Raw genomic sequence first — 23,378 nt, 5'->3', positions numbered from 1 at the left:
GAGATGAGGTCTTGTCAAGTTGCCCAGGCGGGTCTCGAACCCGCGGGCTCAGGCAATCCACTCACCTCAGCCTCCCAAAGCATGGGATTATAGGCTGAGCCACCAAACCCGGCTCAAACTTAGTGTTTTAAAACAACACCAATGTATTATCTTACAGTTCTGAAGGCCAGAAGTCCAAAATCAGTCTCACGGTTCTAAATTCAGAGTATCAACAAGGCTGGTTTCTTCTAGAGATTCCAGGAGGGTATCTGTTCCTTGTCTTCTTTGCTTATAGTCACCAAAGTCCAACCTCCACATCCAGCCATCATGCTGCCCTCTTTGGACTGACTACTTGGGTCCCTTTTGTAAGAACCCCTGTGATTACATTTGGACCCCTCCAGACAGTCCAGAGTACTTTCCCTCTTTCACCGACTTTAACTTAATCATGTCTTTAAAATTCCTTTTGCCATATAAAGAGGCCTTCACAAGTTCTAGGGACTAGGACGTGGCTATCTTTGGGGGCCATTATTCCACTACTACGCCAGCTTGCATTGTGGTAAAGTTATTCCAAATATCCTGATTTCATTTTGGAGTTTGCCTGGGAGGGAGAAGTGCCTGGGGAGGGCACTGTGAGCTGCCGTGGGCTTTCTGCTTAGATAGAGCTGGACAGGCCTGCTGCTGGGGCTGGGAGGATACCAGCCCAGACGCACACAGCATCAGCCTCTGTCCCAGGCAGCACTGGACTGGGCTGTGGTAACCCGGTCACATAAACAGCCAAGAGATAAGTATTTTGAAGAAAATACTATAACTTAAAAAAATAGGCTTCTGGTTGATGGTGATGGTAGGGCAGAGAGTTAACTAACTTTCCATTTGTATCCTAACTTTTCAGGGCAGGAAAGTCAATTGAGTTGATAAGTCACAATTAGTATTAAGACCTTAATGTTCTAACTTCAGTTATTTGTATAATTTTATAATTTTAAATTGGAACGTGACTATTTCATATCTGCAAATCTCCTGTACCATTACTTACTTCCCAATTTTTTTTACATAAACTTGAATGCTTTTATCTTAAAAGAAAACTTTATGTCATGACCATAAGGGAAAACTAAGACCACCTGTATAAGTGAAAAATTAATGGTAAAAATAAACACTTCATAATGAGAGATTTTAAAAGTCTGTGTACCTCCTGAAATGATCTCACCCACCATCCACAGGCCACGGGCTGTGGCCAGGGAGACATGACTCTCAGGGACAGTCCAAGCAAACCACAGTTGAAATGTGGTCTGTCTAGGATGCTCTGGTTCAACTGCTGACTTAGCACCATGACCAGAGAGTAATGAAAGACATCTTGTCCTTTCTCAAAGTACACACGGAGAATTAGATCAAATTAATCTTACCATCTTGTATTTAGTTTCCTAGCACTAAAGAGAGCTGGTCAGTATTTATTACAAACTATGACAGTGTTTACCCTCAGGAGGGGGTGAAGTCCTAGAGTAAAGTCCTTTATCATCGTTGGGGTGAAAGTTCATCAGCATGTTACAGCTGAAGAGAATCATCGGGGTGACAGGTCCTCAGTGCACGTCTCTTGCATGCAAAGCACGGTGCTGGGTACTGAGTGTTGAATGTGGGGTATTAGGTGTTGTGTGCTGGGACACTGCAGGAACCATGACTGTCATGCCTTTGCCCTGCGGCACTTAAATACTAGAAACCTAGTGGATCAGACAGACATTCGATGGCTAATGATAGTTAATTCAGCATTTACATAACAATCTTTGCAGTCAAGAAGCATCACCTGTCAGAGGATGTACCTCAAATATTTCAAGTAATATGCACTTCTTATTTGATCATCCTTCTGCTCAACTATTGGATATTTATTGAGCCTTAAAAAAGTGGTAATTTTCCCATATGCTTCTGATTTACCCCTAAAGCTAGTTTGAAAAAAACCAGGGCCCTTTAAGGAAGACCAATGCCCAGAAAATCATTAACCTGGGAGCAGAGGTATGAAAACTGGCATAATTAGCCAGAGCACATCAGAGTGTGCAAGAGCATGTCAGAGTGTGCCAGAGCATGTCGCAGCATGCCAGAATGTGTCAGAGTGTGCCAGAGCATGCCAGAGCATGTGGGAGTATGTCAGAACATGCCAGAGTGTGTCAGAGCGTGTTGGAACGTGTCAGAGCATGTTAGAATGCCACAGTAGAAAGGCACTGTGGAGGAGCTGCCTTGGAGGGATGGCTCACCTCAAGGCCACAGGAAGAGCAAGGGGTTCACATGTGGGAGGAGGTGCCTCAGGAAACCGCCTTTACATGGAGTGGGCACTGCTTTCTCAGATGTGCTTTAAAATGTCTGCCCCACCCCAAGAAACTCCAGCCCGGTCTCTCCCAGGGTCCTGGTGAGGGCTTTGCCCAGCCCAGCAGACAGTGGTATCATAAGCTGATGCACATGCAACCTGGGTTTCCGCTGTAAAAATAGAACAAAGCAACTGAGTGACATCATGTAACCATCGAAGTGGCTGTCACTTATGAAGCAGCATCTAGGGTGGGTTTTGTTTGTTTAGGTATTGGTTATTTGACTGAACTTGAACTAGACTGAGCTCCTCTGTGCAGCATAAAACTCTTTTCTAGGAGCACGAGAAAAAAAGAGTAATGGCCTAGTTAAATGTATAAATATATTTAAATAGAAGCTTACATGTTTATGTATCTTAAATGTAAAAAGCTGCCTCCTGTATCTGGGCCTAGAATTCCTTATGTGTCAGGGGACAGGAAGCCCAGATGTAGCCTCCCACAGAAGCCCAAGAGAATCCAGCTCTTGAGAAGCACCAAGTTCTGTGGCCCTGCCTGGAGAAGACCAAGCCAACAGGGTCACAGGCAGGCTCTTGTTTCTAGAGACACGCGTTATCCAGGCTGCATTTTACAGAGGTGGGAAAATAATGCAGTCACCCCAGATCAGCAAGAGCATTGCCACAAAACATTTTAAAGACTCTTGCTCCTCCTAGAACAAGTAAGGGTGTAAGCCACAACCCCAGAGTGGAGTTTGTTTCTATCTCTCTGTCTGCCAATTAGTAGACTGGGCCTCGCTGATAATTGTGCTCTCAGGGTAATGACTTGCTTAAGTAATTGATGATGTTGTCCTCATTGGGGATCTTAGCACATCAAAAGATGTTGAGAAAGCCAAAACTCACCTAGAGTCTGAATTAATCACTTTGTCCAGCACAACAAAGGCACTCTTGCTTTGCTAATAATCCCAAATGAGGTAAGCAACCCTCAGTTAAATAAGGAAACTGTGGTGCCTTTAATTAATGTTTCAAAGATCTCAGACTTGCTTTTTTATTTGCTTTATTTTTATGAAAATGGAAAGAAATGCAGGCAGAGCTGTACTTTCCAAACTTTTCAAGGGTGAGATCTAGCTTTGCATGCAAAAGGAGCTGAGGGCTTTCATTGACCCCAGGGTCTGTGTGTTGCTGTCTGGGTCAGAGGAAGCTTGTCCCAGTGTCAGGCTTCTGGTGCTACCCTGTGGCCTTAGCACTTGGCCCTGCCCCAGACATGGCTCCTGGGACAATGATCATCCCCCACCCCCCAACACTGCTGAATCAACCTCTCTTAACTGCAGCTTAAAAGCCCTTCTAGCCTGCTCAAGTTCCCAAAACTGCTCAAGCCTCCCCAACCTTCTGTCAGCCCCTCACTCTCCTTGACCCCCACCTCATCCCCACCTTTACCTCCCAGAGCCTCAGGCCAGCCCCCACCTGGCATCCAGTCACACTGCAGGCCCCAAGTCAAGACTGCTGGCCAAGTTGGAACTTGAAGTCCTGCATGTCCAGCATGGGAGGTTGGACACGTTGCCATGGTGGTCTGATTCTGCAGCACGGCCACCCTGACAAGGACTTTGACACCTGTCTTAGCTTGTTTTCTGTAGTTTACAATGGAATACCTAATACTGAGTCATTTCTAGAGAGAAGAAATCTGTTTCTTACAGTTACGAAAGCTGAGAAGGTGGAAGGGGCCACGTCGGTAAGGACCTTCATACTGATGGGGGACTCTGCAGAGCCCTTATGGTCCAGTCACCTCTCCAAGGCCTCACCTTTCAACACTGCCACGTCAGGGATTAGGTTTCAATATGAGTTTTGGAGGAGACAGATATTCAAACCCTAGCAACACTCCCAAGGTCACTTGGACGTCAGTGAGCAAGATGGGGATGTACGGAAGCCACTTAATTCAGCTCAGTTATGTTAATGGCATGGATGGTATTCAAAGGGCAAATGAGTAAGATGTATCCCAGCCTGCAGAGAGTGTATCCTAGGAAAACTGTAAACTGGGGTTTACCTTGGACTTGGGGAAGCTGAGATAACTACCTTCCACATACTTCCTATCTTGTCTAATAACACTCCACGGCTTCTAAATTGGTCAGCAACTGGAACCCTTAGTGCCATCTTTGACTCTTTCCTTTATCCTTGTCTGCAATCTAATCACCAAGTACTGTTAGTTCTGCCATCAGAACATCCCTTGAGTGAATTCTTCACCCTTACTCCTGACTGGCACCGCCCTGTTTGGGGCCATCGTTGTCTTTCCCTTGGGCATGATCTCTTCAGTAGAGTCCTGAACTGGCCTCCCAGCCTCCCCCACCCACCAATCAGCCCTCTACACTAGTGCCAGAAGAATCTTGCTAATATGCACATCTGACTCTTTCAACGCCCTGCTCAGAAATTTTTGTTGGTTCCTTATTCCTTCCTGACCAAGCACTAATCTCCTTTATTTGACACCCAGTGCTTTTGATGATATGGCCCCCACCTGACTCCTACCTTCACTGTAAATCCTCTCTGTCTCCCATTTAGACCTCAGCAAACTTGCATGACTCCCACATTTCTACTAGCTACACCCTTCTGGACTTTTGCCCGCTTTTCTCCATGGCCAGGACTAAAATGAGGCGAGAGGCACAAAATTTAAGGAGGCCCTCACTTTTGGGGCCATGCAAATGGTGACCAGACCTGAGACCCAGGGCCTCCTTAAGTTTCAGGCCCAGGTGCCTGCTGCCCTCACCAGCCCACTCCCCACCCTGTTTCTCTACCAGGCTGTCCTGATTGTTCTTCAGCTTTCTGCTCAAGGGCTCCCTCCTCCAGAAGCCCACCCAGCCTGCCCTGGGCACATGGAGACATTTTTCTTGGCCACTCACAGAGTTCTGAGCAGGAGAACACAGCATGTTGTTTGTAGGACATAATCCTGCCTAAGTTCATTATTTACTGTACCTGATTCTGTCTCCATCGTGTGGGCTTAGTCATCTGCAGTTAATCCTTTGTTTTGATGAAGTCCTTAAAGAACCCTTGAGAGTTGTTGTGCAAGAGGGACATCTGCCTCGGGTGAACCCCAACAGACAATTAAATTAGAGCCCAGAGAGGGCAGCCAGGGCTGCTCTTGCCATTGAGTTCTGCGCAATAAAAGGGAACAGTTATAGAATGTTTTCTGTGGATTAGGACCCTGCCAAGGGCTTCTCACAGGTGAACTCATTTATTCCGGCCCACACTCTGTGTGAGGCATGCTGTTATTATCATCTCCATTTTGCAGATGGGAAAACTGAGACTTGGAGATGTTAAGTTACTGACCCAAGATCACACAGCAAGTAAATAGTAGAGTTGAGATTTGAACCCAGGTTGTCTGACTCTAAAGTCTGTGCTCTTCACTACCGGGCTCTACTGTCTCTCATTTTGCATTGGCCATTGGGGGCTTCTAGTAGATGCAAGGAAGATTCAAAAAAGTTTTTGTTTCTAGCCAAGGAGGCATTCAAAAGATATTTGCCAATTGGATATGAGGTTATGTCCTCGTAAACCCAGCCCATATTTCCGTCTTTCTACTGTTCTGTGACTTACCCAGTAGCCTGGAAAAGGCCTGGGAAACCCAATTCTGCCTCTCAGCTTGGCAGACAGCTTTAAGAGCTTGGGCAACTTAAAGTAACAAAAGAATATTGTGAGTGTTTCAAAAAATATGTATAATGCATTGTGTTTGTTATTGTAATCCCCAGATCTTTGTCTTGACCTAATTCTTAGCAAATTTGGCCATTGGCCTTTGATCATCTCTCAGCTACAACAATCAACTGTGAAACTAACTGGAAATTGTATAAAACAAGGTCAAAAGGTAATAGCTCCCTCCAAGAGCACCAAGTCTCAGTGTGATGCTCATCAGTGTGGTTGGTTCTGGCTCTTACCCCTCTAGGCTCTGGACCACACCCACAGGCTCAGACCCATAGAACATGCCTGACCCATGGCCCACCCTTCTGGGCTTGGCCTCTTGCCTGCCCCTGAACCTGTGATCCTTCCCATTATTACAGTCCCTGATCCTAGTGCAGGCTTGTCCCAGTCATTCCTAGCTCATCGCCTGTATTAGTCATCTACTGCTATGTAACAAATTGCCTCTAAACCTAAGTGACTGAAAACAGCAAACATTTATTATCGCTCAGTTTCTGAGGGTCAGGAATCTGGGACAAGATTAGCTGTGTGGTTTGAGCTCAGGGTCTTCCAGAAAGTTATGGTCAAGCTAGAGAATGGCGTCCACGTTTGTTCATGGAGCTGTGGCTGGTTTCACCACATGGGTCTCCCGTGGGACTGCTGAGCATGGCCGCTGAGCACCCCCAAAACTAGCAACCCAAGAAAGAGCAAGCCCGAGCTAGAAGTCTCCTTCCTTACCAACCGCACTTTGGGAGTAATCCAGCGTCACCACTGCTGTATTTCGTAGGTCACACTGACTGACCCTGCTACCACAGGGCGGGGGTGGAGGGAACCATGCAACGGTGTGCACACCAGGGCAGGGATCACAAGAGGCCTCTTGGAGGCAGGACACAACATCACCTGGACTCCAGTGTGAATATAGCCAGTGGCGTTACATCCTTCTTCCAAGACTTTGCCTCAGGTTTTTCAACTGGTTACTAAGCTTAGTAACATCTGGGAGTTGTTTCCTTCTAAAACAAGCTAGTGAAACAAGTTGTAGTTTTTTCATTCTTTATTCCATAAAGACGTATTTGGTGCCTACTGTGTGTCAGGCTCTATCCCAGATGTCATTGTATGTCACTGAGAGAGTAGGTAGGATCTAATTTGCTCTTACTGGTTTTAAAAAAAAGTAAAACGAGGGAAACTTCACACTGGGGTAGATAAAAATGCATTTTAAAACTTCAGAAATCTCTATGGTCAATGATAGGTAACATTGACTAAGCACTTGCTATGGGTGAGGCATTGGATGGACCCACAGAATGAAATTACAAAAACACTTTGCACCCTTCCATCTCACCAACATACTTGTTGTATCTGCTATACAGATAGGGAATCTAAGACTTAGAGACTGGCCACAGACTAGTTCACTGATCAGTGGCCAGGCCACAGCTCAGGCCTCCTGTTTTGTTTGACTGAAGGGCCTGAGCCTCCATTCAGGCCTCTGACTCACCTATCCTGGCTTGGCAAGGCCACTGAGGATAGGGACACTGGACTAGTTACCTAGAGTTATTCTCACAAGTTACCACAGACTGGGTGGCTTCCACAACAGAAATGCATCCTCTCCCAATTCTGGAGGCCAGAAGTCTGAAATCAGGTGTCAACAGGACAGTGCTCCCTCTGAAGATGCCAAGGGAGCATCCTGCCTTGCCTCTGTCTTGCTTCCGGAGTTGCTGGCAATCCTTGGTTTTCCCTAGCTTGTACACCCAGTAGATGCATCACTCTAGTCTCTGCCTCTGTCATCAGGCAGTGTTCTCCCTAGTATGACTGTATCTTTTTTTTTGGAGAGACAGGGTCTTACTCTGTCATCCAGGCTAGAGTGGTGTGATCTTGCCTCACTGCAGCCTCCACCCGCTGAGCTCAAGCCATGTTCTTGCCCACAGACTCCTGAGTAGCTGGGACTACAGTCATGTGCCACTACACCTGTTTTCTTTCTCTTTCTTTCTTCCTTTCTTCCTACCTTCCTTCCTCCCTCCCTCCCTCCCTCTTTCCCTTTCTTCCTTCCTTTCTTTTTTTTTTTTTTAGTAGAGACAGAGACTTACTATGTTGCTCAAGCTGGTCTTGATCTCCTGGGCTCAAATGATCTTCCCACCTTGGCCTCCCAAAGTGTTGGGATTACAGGTGTGAGCCACTGCACCTAGCCCATAACTAAATGAGGGGAGATGCCCCCAAAACTGGAATTATCTTTTGGAGGGCAGGTCTCTTGTAGTACTGGCTTCCCCTGCTAGGTAAGTGTTCTAGGAACCCATTGACATCAGTGTACCAGCTAGAGTTGTAAGAGGCTGCGTTCAGTTTCAGTGATTTTTTTTGTGTGTGTGTGGCGATTCTTTCAATGCGTTTGCCCATTTCATGATGGGTGATTTTTCTAGCACACCTGCCCACACAGCACTCAGTGTTCAGCAGTTTTTAACCAAAAACGGCATGCTCCCCATGCCCCATTCTCCCTATTCACCCCATCTCACCCTGAGCAACATTTTTTGTTCGTTTCCCTGATGAAAAAGTCCTCAAAGGGAAACGTTTTGCCAGTGTGGAATAGGTGAACCAAAAAACAGCAGAAGCACTAAAAGGCAGCAAAATTGATAAGTTCAAAAACTGTTTTGAGCAGTGGAAAAAGTTTCTTGATAAGTGTTTTACATCAAATGGAGAGCACTTTGAAGGTGACTGAAGTTTAAACATGTAAGAATAAATATACACATCTTTATAAATAAATTCTGGGGTTTTGGGGCTTCCCTTTTATCTTCATATTGTCTTCCTGCTGTGTATCTCAGTGTCCAAGTTTCTCTCTTCTTATAAGGACACCAGTCATTGTTTTAGGGACCACCCTAATCCAGTTTGACCTCATCTTAACTCGATTACATTCGCAAAGACCTTATTTCCAAATAAGGTCACATTTTGAGATTCTGGTGGATGTGAATTTCCGAGGGACACTATTCAACCCAGTACAAAAGACCAATAGAACCAGCAGCAGCCCCTGGAAAAGACCAGAAGAGAGTAACCCACATGTGTGTTTGGGTGGGGAGGAGTCTTCCTCACCACTCTAGAGACAGAGAGGACATGAGTTGGAATGAAACTGACCCCAATAAAAGAAGACACTAATTCAAAACCTTTCTTTTTCCTGACTCACTTTGAATGTTGTGCTTTGTCTTTCTGTTTTATTTTTGCTGTTTGTTGTTATTATAATAATACCTAAGCTATGTTTTCGTCAGCACAGCCTTTATATAGGAAAAAAAGGAAATGAAATTTGATGACTGGTTCTGGATTGCAAGAGCTCCTAGTCTCTATTCAGGTACTCCAGCAACTTCCAAGAGGAGAGGACACAAGCATGATGACAAGGAGGACACAGAAGTGAGCCAAGGTTCTCTTTCTATCTTTGAAAACCCAATTCTCCATGTGTAGCAGGCCTTGTTATACTGAGATATGCCCTTCCTGACAGTCACCTACTGGTAGCCAGCACCAAGAGGTAGTTTCTGGAAGGGCAAGAGAGAAACATATGTTTTCCTTAATAACCCAGAAGGTATCTAACACCCATGAGAATATTTAAAACAATTCTGGAACTATTTATGATTTTAGCTATAGCCTTTCCTTGGCATAACAACATCCACAAATTTACTGCCCAGCATAGAACAATGAATTTGTCTTAAGCAATCCAGTTCACAATCTACAAGTGTATCCCCTGGTTGTTGTATTTCAGGACATGGTGAACAAGTCATGTTTTCTGTGTTCAGGTTTCCTTTGGTCTCTGGCTTTCAACCATGCCTTCTCTAAGTTCCACTTTTCCAGGCTGTAGTTGAAGTGCTAGGGCCCCTGCCCATCCAATCCCTGAATCAATTATTTGCCCTTCCTGGAGTATGCCCTAGCCCCATCATCATCTAACCTCCATCGCTTATTTGGCTAGAATTTCCAAGGTATGGTTTCAGTGGTGGCAGAGTGCAGGAGGTCTGCCAGGCCTTTGCCCCCATCCCCTGCCTCTTCCTCCCCTTGTCCTCACCGCTCAATAAAGCAGTTTGCCTCCCCAACCTCCCTCCCCCCCAAAAAAAGAAATTCCAAGGTGTGTCCTCAAGCTCAGCTCAGGTATGACCCGAGCCTCTCTACTCCAAGCTCTGGATCCTTTTTAGCCCTGTTGGTGCTAGGTCCTCCCTCCATAACCAAGACATGCCATGACCTGCCACATCAGTGTCTCCACTGGCAAATTCTCTTCTAAAGGTTGTGTTTTGCCACAGAGATTTATTGTTTTCATTTACAATAAAAATTCAAAAGCCCATTAGCATGAGATTTTTTTGGTTTACTTATTTTTATTTTTTGCTATGGTTTTATTTTGTCTTGCCACTCATGGCCTCTTTCTGTTTTGCCAAAAATCAGAATCCAGGTGTGTGATCATGGGCTACGTGGTACTTTGAATCATGGCTCCTGATTCTTTGTGTCTTACCGGAATCAAAATTCTGCATCAACGCCCTTTGTTCCTTGACTTTGAAGTACTTCACACTACAGTGGGTAGAGTCTCCTTCCTTACCCCATTAATGGTAGGCTTGGGTGTGTGGCTTGCTTAGCCAATTGGACATTGAAGCTTCCTCTTGCACTTCTTGCATTCCTATGATCTATCAGAAGTAGAGCTTCCCCCCAGTATCCTCTTCAGCCTTGGCCCCATTACAAATGTGGAGCAAATCTAAATCCCACCCCAGTCTAGAACAGAGCTAGCCCAGCCAACCCACAGACCATAAAAAAGGCAAATGTCATGAGTTCATGGGAGTTTGTTACACAGCATTATTGCAGCAATCATTGACTAATACACACCCATTCACTTAACTTCTTTGGACTTCACATCCTCATCTGCAAATGGGGCCATTGGTTTATAATCAATAAGCACTCAACACTTTTCCTACCCCTACATAACTGACGGCTATGGCATAGACCCAACAATAACAGAGTCAAATATTGCAAAACATTAAAGAAAGAGAAGGATTGGAAAATGTCAATTCAATTTAGAAACTGCAGACTTCCTGGTAGCCTTGGAGAGAATTGTTTCAGTGGAGAAGGTAGCAGAAGCCCCATTGCAGGACCGAAGAGTAAATGAGAGGTGAGAAAGTAAGAAAGCATGCCACTTTCTTTCAAGCCACTTGACTGAGAAGAGAAAGATGAGTGGATTGGTGACTGGCGTGGAACATACAGTCAAAGAAGAGGTGGTTAGTTGGTAGGTTAGCTGGTTGGTTGGTTGGTTGGTTGGCTGACTTGTCTATTTTATAATGGGAGAGAATTGAATCTGCAAAGCAACATTTGCAGTGACATCATTAGAGATGATGAGGATAAGGGCTTGGACCAGAAAGAGCAGGAAATAAAGTTTTTGGTCTGTTAGAGAGAGTAGAGTGAGGCTTAGCAGGATTTATTTACTAACTTGCTATGTATCATTTACATTTCAAGTTCTCAAACCCAAAGACAAGGCAAGTGTCAACCAATGAAACGAAGACCAAATGAAAAATAAAATTGTGCTCTTACTGTTCAAATCAGAGGATAAATGTAAATTTTGTCATGGGAAAATGTGAAAAGTTTCTGGAGAGCAAATTGAGTTTAAAGCTTGATTTATAGAGCACTTTTCAGGAAATAGATTTTCTTTAATTTTTAAACACCTACAACTAAGAGGTAAACAATTGCCATCAATAGACTAACAGCAATATATGTTGGTGTAAGCCTAACTGTTCACAAAGTATTCATACTCTCTTCCAAGAAGACAGGGAAAGGATGCCCATCCCCACTTGACCATATGGAAAGTGATAAAGCTCAGAGAGGCAACTGATGTCTCTGACCTTCTGGGAAGAAAAGCCCAGGCTTCTCCATCTCCACTGCCTTCCTTCCCCATCACTTCTAAGCCTGCTGCATTCTGGCTTTTGTCCCCACCACACCATCCGTGATCATCTTCAACATCCTCTAACACTCTTTCATTGCTAAATCCAGTGAGCATTTTAAAAACCTCATCTTCCTTGTTCAAGGCTAAAAGCTACTTAGTTACTACTGAGTCTAGCATTAGTCAAAATGAAGCCACTTGTTTGAAGCACAGTTCCCCTCACTTTGACTCTAATGCATTCCTGGGGATCATGTGAGAAGTCAGAATAATGTTTTAAAAGTAAACAAATAAGATGAGAATCAAGATCTGTCTGCCTGACATCTACATACTTATCGTTTTACATAGAGCTGCAGTTATCAGATAGCACTAAGAGATGACACGTGTTGACACTAGCTATGTCATGCACTGCTCCAAGCCTACTTCATGTTCTTCCATGTAATCCTCTCAACAAGCCATGATGTGGGTCCTATTATTAACCCTTCTTTACATATGGAGACCTGACACGGTTTGCTTACTGTCACAAGGCTAGCCAGAATTTAAACCCAGGAGATCTGGTCCCAGAGTCCAAGCCCTAGACTATTCCAGAGAAAGTGGCATGGCAGCCAAGACAGACATGTTTGCAGTGTCTTTAAAGCAGCACAGATGAACCAGCAAACTACTCAACTGCTAGAGAGAGGTTTGTTTTCCAATCAGGTTGAGCTTCACCTTTGCACGATGACTTTATTTCACAATCCTTTCCTCTTTAGTACAGAGATGAACTTCAACCCTCAGCCCAATCTAGTCTGAATCATACAGGCAAATCTTTCATTAAGATCCACAGTTCAATTCAATGAAATTGCATAACGGGGGCGGGGGGGCGGGTTAGTAGTGACTGGTTGCAGTGGTATGCAGCCAGAAATGACTGGAAATTCTTTATGATGAAATTCATAGCGACAAAGAACAACTATCATGTACTGGGTGTCTATATATGCCAAGCACATGCCACACAAGAGCCTTTATATTATCTCTTCTAACATGGTTTGTGTCAACAAATCAAGGGCCTGTTACCCGATAGAAATGTACTGAGTGCCCAGGCACAAAGCTAGGCACTCAGGCTAAAGCTGAGTCAGAGCTGATCCTGCCCTTGGGAGCAAGATAAATGATGAGCTAGAAGGTATCAGGTACAGTGGGGCAAGAGCCCAAGGGAAGCAGAGGAGTTTCCTGGAGAAGTTCTCACCTGAAGGGCGGGGGGCGGGGGCGGGGAGAGATCCCAGCAGAGGGAAGGAGATTGTGGTGAACAGCCAGGTACGCAGAAGGAACAGAGAGCTAAAGTCCAGATGGGAAGTGAGGGGAGCTGTACCTCCAGAGGGCAAGACCAGCCCTCGTGAGCCAGGCAGGGAGACCAGATTCCCTAGGTGAGAGGAACAGGGAAGGGCTTGCACAGAGAAGCAAGGAGCTTCTGGTGGGCTATTCTGGCTGCAGTGTCAGGACAAATTTGAAATGCATGAGACAGGAAGCAGGGAAGTCAGCTGAGAGGCTAGGTCCAACCAAGGAATGCTCTTGAAATCCTCAACTACAGCAGTCAGAGAGCAGGTAGGGAGGAAGGGACATTTCAAGGAACGCTTGAGAGACAAGACCAGCCAGACTGTACAACATCGGTTAAACGTCGAGTGGAGAGATGGGAAGAAAGGAGCGGCTTCCCAGATAGCTGGCCTGAGTGGCTAGGAGGGAAGTGTGCTGTGTGCTGAGAGGCAGGTGTCCTGGCCCTCCCCTACCAGTGGGGACATGAGCGAGGAGGGAGAGACTTGTCCAAGTCACCTAGTGGAAAAAGTGTATCTGTCCTTAAACTGTAAAGCTTCCACAAGGTCATACTTCTGAGAACCTCCCAACTACCTCCCTCTATAGTTCCTTAGATCATTAGATAGTGCTACCAATTTTGGTCTATGTGCACAGAAAGAGTTAAAATCTTCACAAGTACAACTGGCTACACTCCCTTTTCAGTGTGTCACAGCCTAAGGTTCCCAGATACCGGTTGATTTGTAAGATGGGAGGAGGGTACATGAGATATTTTCAACATTTCAAACACCCTAATGTAAATTGTACACTATTGACAATCTGATGGTGGTGCAGACTAACTAAAATGTCAAGTCTCTTTGCTTTAGAATGGAATTATAACCTGGCACACAAATACTGGTTATCTCATTGATCAGCTATTCTCCCTGGCAGAGCTTCCTAATCAGCTTGTCCTTGAATAATTAAAATGGGAAAGTCAATCAATCATTATTTAAATATGCATTGTTGCAGGGACGAAGAACATGGGACCTGTGCGGATAATCGTGTAAACAGCGGATGTTGGGGAAGAGTTTAGATTCCATTGCTTTAAACTGCAGGGGTCTGTGCTTGGTAGGACAGTGAAAGAGGGCGTGTCTGTTCTTTGATGCCTCCCATCCCCCAACACAGACTCGGAGTGTTCCACACACCCTTATGTGCCGCATGTGCTCAACGGCTGTGTCCGGCATTCCACGACATCTCCTTCTTGTGCCTCTTGCCCTTCGATTTCTAATGTGACAATTCCTTTATCCATCTGAATTCATGGGAACCGTGTCCACAGCACACCAATGAGATAAAACCAGCTCATAGCCTAGAAAACCTTCTGCATTCGATGGGTGCATGAACTAAGATTCATTTGCCCCTTCAATAAGTCATTCTGCCAGGAACTGGGACCCCGCTGCCACAAGTGTGCGAATCACAAGGAGATTAAGCCTACCTCCCCTGCGCAAGTTCACGTGTGTACACCCACACGTTATAATTGTAATCATTCTGAAACAGTGCTGCTGTCTTTGTTGCTGGAGGCATAATCATGATCATTAACATTTATTGAGCAGCTACTGTATTCAAGGCCCTAACTGGTTTAAGATTCAGGCCTTGCCCTCAGGAGCTTACGGTCAGGTCAGGAAGATAGGACACATGCATAAGCAGTAAAATAAGGTAGCCAAGAGAAATAGCTGTAGAGAGAGGAAGAGTGTCCACGGGGGGGCAGGCTCACTGAGGGCTGGCCTAGCAGAGAAGACCTTCATGGAAGACTGACATTTGGACAAGATTTTGGAGGATGGGTAGGATTGAGTTAAACAGAGGGGAGGATATTCAGGCAGCAGGGAGGGAAGTGCATGCGAGGGTTGAGAATGCCTCTCTCATCAGAGTGCACTGCTGGTTTGGGACATGGTGCTGGCTCTCCCAAGGAGTCTATGTTCAGGGCTGGGGAAACAAGGCTTTGGGGACTATTTGTAGAGGTTGGCTTTGTTTTCAGATCATCTCTGACACCATTTTTCTAGATACCTTTGAGGGGAAGAAAAGAGGTCTGACCTGTTTCTAAGACTGTGTTCAGGAGTTGGCTGTCTGCTGAGGAGAAACCTAAGAGCAAACCTTTGGAAGGCCCAGGGCAAGGCTTTGGAAGGCTCTGGGGGCATGCCCAGGCTTTGGAAGGCTCCGGGGTATGCCCAGCACCAGACTCTGCACTGAGGCTGAAGGCAATGGAGAGAGCCTAGGGCTCCAGGGGAACCTCCCATCAGCCCACACCCCTTCCCTACCCCATCCACCTGGCAGTTGTACAGTATCATCCATTTCTGGTACATCAGGAACAAGGTGGCTCTTAATAATAGAAGTGCCAATCAACAGTGGTGTGAGCATCTGCCCTCATCCCTTTCTCCCCAAAGTCTCATCCCTGTGTCCAGATGGACATCACTCCTGTCAGCAGAAGCAAGTCTTTATAAGGTTACTGAGGTTTCTGAAGTTGGGGCACTTACCCTGAATGGCAAATAAGAGCCTATTATGTTTGCTGGTATTATGGCATTTGGGGGTAGAGGGAGGCCTCACTCATTAGCTTTATTTCTGGGAGAGTCATTTCCTCTCAGGAAAAGCAGCACTGAGCATGTACTCAAGCAGCTCAGTGACGCACAGACATAAATCTGATGGTTTGCTTTGTTTATTCAACCAACAAGATTCTTTTTTCATCTCTACCCCCAAAATAGATGCTACCAGAAGCCTCAATTCCTTACTAGATAAGAGAAGGAATGATCATAAGTATTAGAACTATTGCCAATTGTTTTCTTTGAAAACAAAACTCAACTCCCCTCACCAATGAGTGTGACCTTTTGACAGAATTCCCAGGCTTCCAGAACTGGTTCGTACACCTCTTGAGTCAACAACTGCACACCTTATTGTTTTATAATCACATTTTGTTTTGGATCGCAAATAACATCACCCAGTTTAATCACCTATTTGCCAAAATGTGGGCTAGTTTTAAAAAAATCAATCCATTCTCAACAAAGATTTCTTGCCTTGAGGGTTTTCAAAAGACTGCAGCTAGGCACAAAGCACCCTTCCCACAGAAAAGTGCTAAGAATGTGTTTTCTGATAGTGGCATATCGGCATAAGCGTTCAGCCTATCAGGAAAATGCCTTTGAAGGTCATAAAATTCATTTGGCTGTATGAGTTCTGGTGTGTATGCTAAAATAATCAGTCACGTTGCTTTATAGTCACACCTCGTACTCTCGTTCTGGAAAATCAATAAAGTGAGGAGAAGGATAGGGATATTGTGTATAACTATTTAAAAGAGAAAAAAAAACCCAAAAAACAATATTACACAGAAATGGTCCTCGAGGAAGCACAGACCTAGTTTTCATAAGCAGGTTCAATTTTATCTCCAAGCTCATCACTGAGTTATTAAATCGAAGTACCCATCATATCCTAGACAAAAATACAAAAAAAAAAAAAAAGAAATCAAAAAAAGGAAACAGCACGCATCCTGCTTTGAATGCTCAGAGGCGCTGGAAATTATCTACGGCCTTTAGAAAGTATTTCTAAGCTGTGTCCATTATTCACACTCTTAATGTTTTGTTCTGCCCAATGCTACCAACTCTCATGTTGTCTTTGCCTGTGATGATACTTCCCTACCTGAAATCTTCTCCCTTCTCTCCTCTGCCAAGTCAAGTCTTCCCTGCGTTTCAAGACTCAGTCCAAGACACTTCTGCTTCCCAAAGTCAAGTCTGACTTACTGGTGACCGAGAAAGGCCAAAGGACTGGGGCAGGAAGGGGAGCACAGGAATAATGCACAAAGCTACAGTGAAGACCCTGAAAGCTGCTTCCATATTTCCAGGCTCCTGGGACACCATCTCGGCCCTAGGACCTGTTGCTGAGAATGATTAGAGAGCCCGGGCAAAAGAACAAGCAGCCGCCAATGGGTCATTTGTGTGGCATCTGGCTTGCTTTTCCCGAGTGACAGCTACAGTCAGCACAGACCTGCCCACACATGGGCACTGGCAAACAGAGATGTCATCGGGTCCAGATCTGGAAGGCCCTTGGCAGCCTCTGCATCCACTTCCCGTACCACACAGCAAGAGCTTTAGTGGCACCCCTAGTGGACGATGAGGGACACACAACCTCCCGAGGTCCCGAGCTTCCTTGTAGCACAGCTGTGGCTATTCATTTTCTTTGTTGTTGACTGGAGTCAGCTCTCCACGTTGGTCCTACGTTTGTGCTCTAGACTCCATATCTTCAATGCCTGAAAGTCAGCATGACATCTACCCCTGGAGCCTCCAAGCTGGCAATGGGCTCATCTGAGCATTTTATTCCCCTGTCTCGCAGTCCCTCCACTTCCACCAGGTTGTGCTACTGCCCAGTCACTGGTGCATCCAGCCGCCCTCTCAGGGGAGGGTCCCAGGGTCTTGACTACCCTTCCCACTCAAGCCATATGCAGCAGTACCTCATCAAAAGAACTTGGGAAACACTAGGTTAAAGAAAATTACACAGGTTTCTTTACTTAAGCACCTCTTGGGGCCTTTGATATGCTATAAATTTCCAAGAAGGGCCTGCCTTAATTTCCCAAACACTTTTAGGAACAGAATTGGGAAGTGATGGCAAATCTGATCTCCCATCTACAAATACCTACATTCTGGAAGGCTGAACACCTTTTCTAGAGCTGTCTATACCTCTGACTGGACCAGGGAATACCTGGATGCTCCTTGCTCTGACAGGCTCAAGATTTCTCATCTTGGCTTCCATGTTCTATCCCGATGGTTCCTTTTAATCATAGTCTGAAAGTAGATGTGGGTCTAGAATTAGAATCCAGTTCTCTCACATGTAAAGCAAGCTCTCTGAGAAAGAAATTTCCAGAGATATTGGTGGACTTGAGTTAATAATCCGTAATAGTCTTAAGTCTTTTTTTTTTTCTCACTCTGTCTCCCAGATTGGAGTGCAGTGGCACGCTCCCAGCCACCACAGCCTCGACCTGCTGGGCTCCGGTGATCCTTCCGCCTCAGCCTTCCAAGTAGCCAGAACTACAGGCGTGTGCCACCATGCCTAGCTTTTTTTTTTTTTATTGTAGAGAGGAGGTCTTGTCAAGTTGCCTGGGTGGGTCTCGAACACATGGGCTCAGGCAATCCACTCGCCTCAGCCTCCCAAAGTGATGGGATTACAGGCTGAGCCACTGAGCCCGGCTGATAGTCTTAAGTCTTCATAGTCACCAGTTACATTTTAATTTGAACTGGTCTTAGAATGAGACTTGATCAGAACACTAACCCACTCTGAATTTTTATTTTTAATGTTGAGTTGATCTGTATCTTGAGTTTTGGTACCTGAATCTTAAAAGCAGCTTGTTACTACCAGCCCTGCCACCTTTCCAAGACAGCCCTGTTCAACTCCACCGGGTTCACACATGCAACTGCTTAGACCTTCCTCTCTGCCTCATAGGCCAAGATGCACTCCCCTTACTCCAAATCCTCCTGGATATTCCACTCCACTGGTAGAAACAGTGAGCCCACAGTCCCAAAACCTTCATGCACAAGCCACAAGTCTGCCTTGCTCTTCACCACTAGAAAGGAGCAGTTTCCCATGTTGCTGTTGTTTTTTGGTTTTTTTTTTTGGAAAAAACAGTTTCACATTTTTTTAGTAAAATTTCTTTCTCTTTTGTTTTCTAAATACTTATTAAAGAAATATGAAAGATGCAGAAAGACTAAAAGAAGGAAAAAAATCACCCATAATCCCACCACAGAGGGAACGCCACTATTAACATTTGGGCTATTTCCTTATACTCTCTCCTAAAGAATAAAGAAATCTTTATCCTCCCCACAGGAATCCAGCTGCCAGTTCTTAGGTGTTGCTTGAAAGATTAAAAATGCTAGTACTTAAGGTGGCCTCAAGCAACATTCGACTCATACAACTTATTTCTTGTATGTCAAATCTCTTCTAGAAGTAAGAATTTCAAACCATTTTATACAGAAAAATGAGTTTTAAAATGTTTTATCTTGTGCACTAATTGCCACAGCATTTGCTTCACATACTTCTAGTTAATACAGTTTACATCCTTGGCTCTGTCACCAACCCAGCGAGCAGCCCTGGTCCCTGATGCCCCAGGTTGGTTGTCCAGTCACATCCCAGTCAGTTAAAATTAAGTGATAATCATTGGAAAAGGGTGTCAAATGCAGCAGGGACAAAACTATCAAAGTAATACTATAGCTAGTTTAAATCGTCTCTTTTTATTTTATTTTATTTTTTCAAATTTTATTATAGAGATGTTGGGTACAAGACAGGATTAGCTATACAAGTAGCCTTCGTGCAGGTGAAGTTTAGGCCTCCAACTGGTCCTCACTTCCCCTGGTTTGGGGACAGGTACCCTTTGTGTTGTTAAAATGTCTCTTTAAATGAAATAAACTTTTGTGTCTTCTTCTTTCCCAATTGATGTATACACTCAATAATTAAGAAGTGTTTATTAAGTGCATGCCACGGTTTCTGCTCGGCAAGGTGAGAGGGCACAGAGCATCTGCAGCAATTCAAAAAAGTGGACAGCAAGTTGACACACACTGAAAACACAACAGGCTTTCAGGATTTGTATGGAATGGGAAGGCCAAGAGAAGAATGGGAAGAAGAAAGCACCTGGCAGAGGTTAGGGACTGGAATTAGCGTGGTCGACATTTCTGAGGTGCCAACTCTAAAAGAGCTGAGAGGGGCTTACAAGTGTCTCTGGCAACAAGAAATGCTGCCCTGAGGAAACGCCCTGAACTTGGTTTTGCAGGAAAGAGGAGGAAGGGCATTCCAAACATGGAGACCAGCCAGGGCAGAGGCATGGCCAACTGTGTACAGCCACAAAGCCATTCACAGAACTGCTCAAGATGACCCTAGCCCAGGATATGGGGAGGGGACAGTGCAACCCTGAAGGAACAGGAGCCAGTGGCCAGTGTGAGTCCTGGTGCAGAATTGATGGATGTGGACCCCTCCAACCACATGCTAGGATAGCGGCTATGCCATGAACGGAAGTTTCTGGAATTGCAGAGAGATATGAGACCTTGCTTCTGACCTTAATGGACTCACAGGCTGGTTGAGGGGACAAGAAGCAAACTTGGGATCCCTCAAAATGTTACCTTCTCAGAGTTTAGGCTCTCCACTGCAATCTCCCCGCCCAATGGCGAGAGGAGGCTAAACAGAGGACTGATGTGTTGAGATGCTCAGAACACTACCGCCCATGTCTCCTATAGTATCTCGACACCTCCTGCTTTCCTTGCCCGTGAATTCTCTCACGGGAGTAAAAGCACCCCTCTCTCCCACCTGTACTCTCTCAAGAAAATGAAGCAGGAGTGAGGCCTGGCCTCATTCAAGCTGGTGGCAGCTTGGTGGCTGCCTAGAGTGTCTCCTGGAAGAGGAGGGTCGAGAGTCCAAGGGTGGTTTCCTCTGTGCCAGGTCAAGGGGTGGACCCCAGACCATCAAAGCCATGACCGTGGCTGCTCTCTCCTGCTGCCTCTGCCCCTCCAGCATTATTCTCTTCAGACATTTGGCTCAAGCCCAGAACTCCCATGTCTCCCCTGCCTTGGGCACCAGATCCAGACCTCCTACTCCCTGACCTCGTACCAGAGCCGCCCACCGGTCAGGGCATCCATGAACAGATCAATACATATTTTTGTTACAACAAAGGGAAGTCAGCTCTCACTTCCTCTTCACCACATCTGCTTTGTGCACTTATCTTAATCTCTGCATCTCTGAACCAGGTTATTAACATGGCCCGGAGAAGAGATGGCAAACATTCAGCTGCCTTGCTAAATGGGGCAGTGTTCCTTCATTCATTCATCAAGCATTCATTGAGCTCATACTATATGTCAGGTACTGAGCTGGGAGCTCAGGCACAACAAAGATGTGAACAAAGTGTGGAAAAGTGTACCATTGAGAACCACAGTCATAGCAAAGCTGCTGATGAGATTAATATTCATAAGCATATTCATAAGAAATTAAAAATCAACGTCAACCACTAAAGACTTATTTTCCTCTTCTTTTTTGGCTGGGCGTCCCTGAGCAAAGAAACACACCGAGATGGATTGCGGGGGGCTACCATTTGCTCTTGGTTTTGCATGTGGCTAGTTTTGATACAAGATAAGCTACACTTAGATAGAAAAGTCCAAAAAAATAATTCAACCAGTTAAAAAGCAAAACAGCACTGGGACTGAGTCTGGGTTTCAGAGCCAATTTCCAAGAAGTAATTTCATCATCATAGAACATCAAACGTGAATTCCACTTTCAGCTATGCAAATTCCAAAAGAATAATACCTCACATTTGCATAATGCTTGATGCTTTTCAAAGTGCTTTCCCAGTTATTAATCTAGAGGAGGCTTTATTATCACCAAAAACATAAATTAAAATTCTGTTCAAGCTCGAGTTCTCCATTTTTTTTTCTACTTTCCCCTCAAAAGCCAGAGCCCTCTAAATCCAGGTGCTTTTGATTGAGTGGGTACCTCTAACAAGTCCAACTAACAGGGTGAAAATGCATCAACATAGTATATTGTGAGGCCATCGGTCTGCAGACACCAGAGTCAGGCCCAAGAAAATCTGCTGTCAGATCAACAAAACCACAGGGAACAACTTGGAGTTCAAGTTTGAGATTATTTCAGGGTCCCAAAATTTGTGGGAGCTGCATGTACCACATCCCCTGGAATCCATTCCCTTCTAAAAGACATTGGAACATTAAGAAATTAGATCTACCACTTTGTCCTTAAGCCTGCAGAAATCTCTGTCAATGACTTCCCGTAAAGTGGCGCACAGCTCCTAGTCTTGTTTTGCTTTGAATGTAATATGAACCAAGAGGCTGAGTTCACTGTAAATCCAACAAAGACAGAGAATTTTAGAAAAATGAGGTGAGGAGATATGACGGGGTGTGAGGAAATACTTCCACCCCAACCTAATGCCTTTCCAATTTGTTTCTTTTTCCATCTCTTTCAAACTTAATTATGTGTGGTGTTCTCAGTCACTGAATCACCAGCCTTTCCTGACACTTCAATCTTATGCATTTTAGCAAAAGATTAACCTGGCTGTTTGCTTTTAATTCTGAAACTGTGTTAATACTCAACTCCCTCTAGATTAGAAAGGAAGAAAAACACACTCCCACGTACCCCACCATGGCACCAGCAAGGCTCCAGGGCTGACATTGCTGCCGAAGTCACAGTCCCAGGGCTGGCTGCACTTACCATTTCAGGAGGGCCAAGAGAACCACGGACAGAGCCACAGTGACCATGGGGCCATTCACTTCCAATTTTAGAAACCCTGGGACATCCATTGTTCCTCTGAGACCCCAGGGCAGTGGTCGTAGTCCAGATGAAAAAGGGGGGCTGATCCTGCTACCCTTAAAGGAACCTTGATCTTCAGGTGGAGGAAGGACCAGGCAACCAAGGAAGTGTCGCATCCAGTGGGTCCCAAAATGTGCTCTTTCTCACAGTGTCTCCTTAGAAAGAGGAAGGAAGAGGAGACAAAACAAAGGGTTTCAGTGTAAGGCAATGAATCAGCAACTTTATTGCTGATGACTGCACTGTCAATAAACATTTATGTTAACTTCCCTGGGAAGCATCAGCGGACGGGCCCCATGTTTGCTGGGAAACAAAATGGTTGTAATCAGAAATTTCTGCTGTCACAAGTAGTCCTTGAAGATTCTCCTCCAAAATGTATATCTGTATCTGCAATTTAAAAAATTTGTAATAAGGTAAAGAGAAGAGCCAGGGGACTCTGAGTATCTCCAAAAGATTGGGGGCCAGACATCAGCCTGATGAAAAATGCTGGCAACTTTGATGATGGCCACAAAGTCCATCTGTGCCTGAGTCTCATAGCCAGCTTTGGAACAAACCAAAGATCTCACCTTGAGTCAGTACACTCATCATGAGTTGGAGGATGTCTCAGCTGTCTGAAGCATATCCGTAGGTTCATGGGTGCGTCCTTTGCTCTGGTTCTGAGCTTATCTGTCTACAGGAGATTTGCTCATTTTGTGCTGGGTGGTCACACCTTTAGTGATGGAAAAGGTATATCAGAGAGGGACACCCCCCGAAATCCAGCATGAATGCGGCCGGGCTCCAAGCTGAGTTCATAAATAGTGTCAGTACTGAGTTCTGGAGAATTTTCTTTGGAGAGAGGACAATTGGCAGACATGCATACAGAAGTCATCACAAGCTAAGAACATGCTGGGATGGCCATGAAGATGGGCTTCCATGAGGATAAGTAGGATGGGCCCTGAGACAATACAGCAGAGGATGTCTGTCTGAGAGGAAATATTGAAGCGGAGACACACTGGGGGAGGGTGTTCACCCCCTGAAAAG

The 23,378-nt window shown here is 45.2% G+C and overlaps 1 protein-coding gene across 1 annotated transcript in view; it reads right to left on the bottom strand.

Annotated features, from left to right (window-relative positions):
* Positions 1-22,527, bottom strand: part of LOC103255277 (thromboxane-A synthase-like) — a 91,291-nt gene extending 68,764 nt beyond the window's left edge. The window contains exon 1 of the mRNA XM_008053245.1: positions 22,263-22,527. Coding sequence (XP_008051436.1) covers positions 22,263-22,477 — 215 coding nt within the window. The 5' untranslated portion in view covers positions 22,478-22,527. The remainder of the gene's footprint in view (positions 1-22,262) is intronic.
* Between the last annotated feature and the right edge of the window lie 851 nt (positions 22,528-23,378).

This window comes from Carlito syrichta, unplaced genomic scaffold (genome assembly GCF_000164805.1).
Source record: "Carlito syrichta isolate Samal-C Ts95f unplaced genomic scaffold, Tarsius_syrichta-2.0.1 Scaffold287984, whole genome shotgun sequence".
NCBI lineage: Eukaryota > Metazoa > Chordata > Mammalia > Primates > Tarsiidae > Carlito > Carlito syrichta.
The sequence above is the reverse complement of the archived record's forward strand: the minus strand, read 5'-3'. Positions and strand labels throughout refer to the sequence as shown.